Raw genomic sequence first — 6,732 nt, 5'->3', positions numbered from 1 at the left:
TGCACACACTACAACTTTCAGATTATTTTTCTATTATTCACTACATTTTCGCTACATTTTGAAAAAATATGGCTGTTATAGGTTTACACTGTGCCACACGGACTAGTCTCTCTTAAAAAATCTTGTTGGATCAAAACTGAATGAGTGAATGAATATTTTAAGAAGGCTTGAACAAACTTAAAAGAAGCTTGAACAAAGCCTGCAAACTAGTCATGAGTCAGCTAAAAAGTGCACCCTAATTTCAGATTATTTTGTAAGATGCCTGTGATTTCCCAAGAAAGAATTTCTTAGAGATTTTTGTTTGTTTGTTGTTGTTGTTGTTGAGTGATTATTTTCCCACAGAAATAAGCTAAAAATGAACAGCTGGTGTGCTATCACTGTTCCTCTGTCAAGAAAATGGCAAGACAGGATCTATTACATATCATCATTTTTATCTTTTTGTTTCCACAGAAAAATTTAGAACTGTTTTCAATTTTGTCACTTTTGTCTGGGGGAGAAACTGTAACATAACTGTCCTGAATGTGTACGGTCAATTACAGTTTATTACGTCTTTTACTAAAACTCACTTGCTGTTGCATACCTGGACTAGACACAAACTGCATAAAGTTTATAAGGTTATAAGGTGTTTTTTAAATACATTTTTCAGATCTGACCCATCTTCACAACCAGTGGGTGGTTGGTCAGAAAGTCCTTGATCCAGGAGCAGATTTGGGGGGAGACATTTAGGGTGCACAGCTTCTCAATCAGGATGTCGGGGATGATGGTATTGAATTTCGAGCTGTAGTCGATGAACAGAAGTAGGCAAACTAGTGTTTGTTATGGGACTCTGATGAGCAGGCTTTGATGTGCTTGCTTACCAGAGTCTTTCAAAGCAATTCGTGACCACAGACCTCAGTGCCACAAGTCTGTAGACATTGAGGCTTGAGATGATCGTTCTTTTTGGCACAGGGATGATGGTGGTTGTCTTTAGACAGAATGGAACCTAAGCCAGTGACAGAGAGGTGTTGAAGATCCCCATCAGGAGCCCTGTGAGCTTCTTTGCACATGTGTGAAGCACTATGCCCCCAGAACTCCGTCCAGTCCAGCAGCTTTTTGCGGATTTATTGCCTTCAGTGCACACCTCACCTGGTGTTCCTGCGGGGTGATTGTGGGGTGACTAGTGACTCAAAGCGGGCGAAGAAGTAATTAAGTTCTTCTGCTAGTGAGGCATTAGCATTTACTGCAGCTGGCGAGTTGCCTTTGTAGTTTGTCAGGTGCTGGATCCCTTGCCACACCTCTTGGGAGTCGTTGGCTTCCAGGTGGGATTCCACTTTCCGTCTGTAGTCTTCTTTGGCCACTTTAATGCCCCTCTTAAGGTTAGCTCTGGCTGCACTGTACCATTCTATGTCACCTGACTTGAACACCGAGTTCCTGGCCCTTAGAAGTGTCTTCACCTCTGAGGTCATCCACAGATTTGGTTACTGGTTTGGTTTTATTTTTGAGGGGTGTGTAAGCAGGGACACTGAGCAGGGAGAGATGGTTGGACATGTCTAGGTGGGGGAGGGGGGCGTTTCATGTATGCCCTGTCTGCTAGCTGCCTGCTAGCAGGCAGGGCATATATGCTGCTGCTGTTATGTACTGGATAGTCTTAGGAACATCTTTGTGCAGCCTGCACCTCGATAGAGGCTGTGGTAGACCCCAGCCTCTATCGATCTTGTACTCAGAGCTTGTTCCTGTGCTGCCATGATTAATGCCTCTGTGCTGCCTGTTAGTCCAGCTTTGCCCAGCCATTGGTACAATTTTTTTCTATATCAGCCACTTCTTCTATCTGCTGGTGCTACATGCTGTGCAGAGGCCTGTCCTTCCATGATGGTTCCTGTTCTTGCTCCTCTTCTTTCTCGGGTTTCTGCTGCCTGAGGTACTCGCTAAGCACATGACCCTTTGTGGCCATCTTCCTGATGTATTCATGGATCTTTGTTGTTTCATCTAGGATAGTGGTTCTGACACTCAGTAGTCCTCTGCCTCCTTCCTTCTGCTTAGCATACAGTCTCATGGTGCTGGATTTGGGGTGTATGGTAAGGAGCTTTCTTGTCTTGACATCAGTGGTTTCTATCTCCTCCTTTGGCCAGTTTATTATCCCAGCAGGATATCTGACAACTGGCAGGGCGATTGATTGCCTGGATCTTGATCTTCCCATTCAGCTGACTCTTCAGGACTTGCCTTACTCTCTGCAGGTACTTGGTGGTTGTAGCTTTCCTAGCGGCCTCTTTATGGTTCCCATTGCTGTGGTCGGCCTATAGATCCACTAGCCACTGAACATTAGTGTTGTGTGTTGCATCCTTCTCCCATATGCTCTTCGAGTATTGCTCCATTCCCAGCCTTGGTGGGGGTGCTGTTCTCATATTGTTCCCCTGCCACTGAAAGTACACCTTGGATGGTTCAGTGGACAACATCTGTTATATTCTCCTGGCTTCTATCTCTCTGGTACCTCTTTAGGCAGTTAGCAAAGGCTGCGAGTCTGTGATACTAACTAGCCAACTCAAAAACACCAAAACAAAGACCACAGAGGAAAACTAAAGTGGACAATGACAGAATTCTTTCCTTGATTAAGAAAAACAACTTCACAAAATTAAAGAATGTCAAAAACACGTGAACATAAAACAGAGGGTTTACAACAAAGTGCAAACCATAGGTTACACAAAAGAACAAGGCCAGATTAGACTTCGCCAGAAAAAATCTATAAGAATCTGGCCAGAGCCTGCCAGAAATCGTATATTCTTCAATGGCCAAATTAGTTGGCTGATGTCAACCCAACAGAGCATGAGTTTGAGTAACTGAAGACAAAACTGAAAGTAGAGAGACCAACAAATAAGCAGCAGCTGAAGGTGGCTGCAGTACAGGCCTGGCAGAGCATCTCAAGTGAGGAAAAACTGCATTTAATTATGTCCATGGGTTCTATATTTAAGGTAGTCATTGACTGCAAGGGGTTTTCATTCAAATTTTAAAGACAATCCTTATTTTTTAAATTATGTTAATTTTGAGCCTTTGAAAATGGGGTACTATGTATAAAAATGACTGTAATTCCTAAACAGTTAAAGCAATAGTTTTGATAAACTGATCACAACCATAAGATACTGAGCCTGAGCATGATGAACATTCAATTAACACTGACTGTCTCTTTTCTAATGAAATTCTGAGCACCAATATTTTCAGATCAAAGGTGTGAAGACCTAAATGACTCTGGGCTGAGATAGAAAAGAGTTTGTGAACAAGGAAGAGCTCAAGGGAGAGGTGGGTGCAGTGAGCCAGTCCTATTTTCTTTTCTTTTACGTTAATATTCTGAGAATTAAAAGCCTTAATTAGATAAGAGCATAATACTGGCAGCAATAATAATAATAATAATAATAATAATATGTAAGGAAGCCACCTGGTGGTTTAGGCACAACTAAAAAATGTTTACACAAGTGTGCAATACTTTATTTGGTTGCATGATCAAACAAACAGAAATCTGTCAGTCATGTTACCTTCAGTACAATAGTTATTTTTCTTTTCAGTTCCAGGATATATGTAATTAAAAATCACATCAGATACTGGTGCTGGATTCTATTACTGTACATATCATCTCCCTCAAAAAGTCAAACTTAATCATCTAAAGAATGTTTCACGGTTGGTTTTCATGTTAAAATTCAATCCATAACAAACTTTCCTTCAATATATTTGAGAAAATTAAAATTACATATCTTTGCTGAAAGCTTGAACATGAATTCCTAATCAGAGTGAAATGTAGCTTAATTCATAATATTCCTGCTGGGTTAGATAACATGAATATGCTGCACAGCTTGTGCCTTGCAAATTTGCTTCAAGCTCTGAACCAAAACATTCACTCAGTAAAAGGCAGACAGTTTAAGAGATTTTAATGTGCTTTTTCATACAGTATATTGTATGCATATCCAGCATGGCATTTCTCATACATATAACTCTCTTATATCCAGGGTTTAAATGTAGAGCTGAGAGGATGATTAACAGTCAGTCTACCATAACATTACGTTTGCCATACAGCGATGGCATGGTTCAGCTGCCTCAGAGGCTTACTTTGTACTCAAAGGGCATAATACTGTTTCCAGCTGTTTGTAACCAAGTCTCCAACTTCAGAAAGAAATGACACTAAGAAACAAATATCTAAAAACAATAAGTCTGCCGGGGTTGAGTACAATATTTACAGGAAAAAATCAAAACAAAAACAGAACAAATACAAAGTTGGAAAAGACGTCAGTGAAATCAGCCATAACCTATCCATCCATAACTCTGATTATACATGATTTAAATCCACAATTCACAGCTGTTTAGAGGCAAAAAAAAACTGTCCCCAGCTTTTTTTTTTTTTTTTTCACCAGGATCAGTATGACTGTCATTCCCATCATGATCATTTTACTCATCATTGTGGTCATTAATATTGTCTCTTTGTTTCTCTATTCAGTTCAGTCTCATTTACTTTATCCAAAGTAAGGGTGATCACTTTGGAAGTTGTAGTCCGGACACACTTTTTGAACCAGCTTATAATCGATGCTGAAGAAAGAGATGAAGATGCAGATCACCTTGAAAGGTTTGGCACAGAGCCAGGCAGCATGGGACTGGGTGTGCTCTGTGAAGCAGGTCTGAGACGGATCATACAGGCAGGGTTTGGACTTCTTGGATCTGTTGGTTTTCTCATACTCGACCCGACAGTTTAAGGTCTTTGCCTCTTTAGGGTCAATGGTGGACTGCTGTGTCTCTTGGATCTGGACATCTTGATGGGTGTGGGGGTGCAGCTGATGCTGATGAAGGACCTCAAACTCAACCACTTTGGTTGGTGGCACAATACTGACTGACACGTTCCCCAAGCTGGATGAGTTGTGGCGAAAATAAACAGTGAAAGTCCCATTGATGTGGTCCACAATCTTCCCTGTCACCAGCAAGCTGAACTTCACAGTCTTGACATTGAAGTAGAAGTCCCCCCAGCCAAAGATCTTCTTGGTCTTCATGGCTGTCTTTAGTGTGGGCTTACGCTTTGAACGGTAGCCTGTCTGGTCCAGTAGCAGGGACTGGTTCCGAGCTAACTCATACGGGTTATAGGAACTGTAGGGGGGTGGCTTAGATTTCACTGGTGTTTGATCGATGGGTGTGGAGAAGATGGTTTGGTATGGAGGCTTAACTACTCCTCCGACTGTGCCTCCGCCCATGCCATATGGGAGAGTCTTCATCACCGCCCCCACTGGGCCCAGATCTGAGAAGTCCACTTGCCTCTCCAACCCTTGGACCTGAAGAAGAGACAGAAAGAATAATACATTTTTACTGACAGCACACCAAATGCTGTTCAGTTTGTCTTTTCATGTCTTTTTTCTACTACCTTCCAAAAACGCAACATTTCTGCAAATATTAGAAAATAAAATGTTTATATTTAAGTGACTCACGTCCATCACAATATTGTTCAAAAGCCACCAATTTGGACAGGTACGATGGATGGGTCAACAGAACACTGCATTTTGCCTTGCGTGCGAGTTATTGATACAGCAGATCACTGATATTAGCCAAGTGGTAAACATAACAAAAGATCTCCTACTCTGTACAAAACAGACATATAAAGTAGTCCCTGCTTGTTCCACAATGTTAGGTTTCTAGGACTTGTAATTCACTGTTACAAATGCTGCTAACTCAAATGTATATTTTCTTGTGTCAAACTAAGCATCGCATATACTGTACATTTGTTTATCTTATGCTTTGTTTACTTTTACAGTATGTTTAATCTGCAGTGTTTGAATAAATAAAAACTGTTAGCTATGCTTTGTCAAGAGCAACATTACATAAAATAGGACTCCATGCATATTAAATGATGGCCAAATAGCTGATTGATTGAGAAATTGATCAAGTGTCAGGATCCCACAAAAAATCAACATAAAATTAGAAGTAGTTTGGTGGGGTTTCAGCCTGGACAGGATGAGTAGCTTCAGTCCTGGAGCAATTACTAGGTTTGGTGCATTTCTCCAAGGTGTTTAATATTAACTAGTGGCTACCACATCACTCTTGTTCCCATTACAGAACTGAGTATGGAACCAGCAACTCTGGCTAGTCCTTGGTTGACTTCATGTCTTCATTTTTAAAGACATAAAGGCATGTTGAACAGATCAGAGGCGCTACAGTAAGTGCCGCAGTTTAATCTTTGTTCCATCAAATAAAAACTACACATAATGTGAATTAATTCAATATGTCCAGTTTCATTTTCTCTCATTGTTATAATTTTAAATATTGTAAAGGTCGGTCTTTGGTAACAGTCCTGTTTACTGCCAATACGTTTTTTTTTTTTTCCCACTAGCATCCTAGTTCTTAGATGTTGCTACATTTCATCTCCATAATTCAAGAAAAAAATCTATTTTTGTTAACACACTTTAATTTTGTTGTCAGTGTTGCCACAGAGAGCAAAACAACTCTGCATGTAAGGTAATAGATGTGAGCCTTTGTTTGTGCAGACAGCTTTCTGCCTTTAATCCACAACCTAGGTGGTTATTCACAGGGCTGATTGACTGGAAATCTTGCTCTGCTCTCTTTCATGTCTCATCAATCACATCACTGCCATACTCCCATCCATATGCACATATGTACACACACACACACACACACACACACACACACACACACACACACACACACACACACACACACACACACACACACACACACAGACACACACATTTGTGAAAAAACAACACTTGTGCAGTT

The 6,732-nt window shown here is 40.8% G+C and overlaps 1 protein-coding gene across 2 annotated transcripts in view; it reads right to left on the bottom strand.

Moving 5' to 3' along the window:
* Positions 1-3,581: 3,581 nt before the first annotated feature.
* Positions 3,582-6,732, bottom strand: part of nxph4 (neurexophilin 4) — a 49,051-nt gene continuing 45,900 nt past the window's right edge. For both annotated transcript variants that reach the window (XM_030729662.1, XM_030729663.1), the window contains one exon: positions 3,582-5,276. In XM_030729662.1, the coding sequence (XP_030585522.1) occupies positions 4,473-5,276 (804 nt within the window). In that variant the 3' untranslated portion in view covers positions 3,582-4,472. The remainder of the gene's footprint in view (positions 5,277-6,732) is intronic.

This window comes from Archocentrus centrarchus, chromosome 5 (assembly GCF_007364275.1).
Source record: "Archocentrus centrarchus isolate MPI-CPG fArcCen1 chromosome 5, fArcCen1, whole genome shotgun sequence".
Classification (NCBI taxonomy): Eukaryota; Metazoa; Chordata; class Actinopteri; order Cichliformes; family Cichlidae; genus Archocentrus; species Archocentrus centrarchus.
This window is presented reverse-complemented; position numbering and strand designations above follow the sequence as displayed.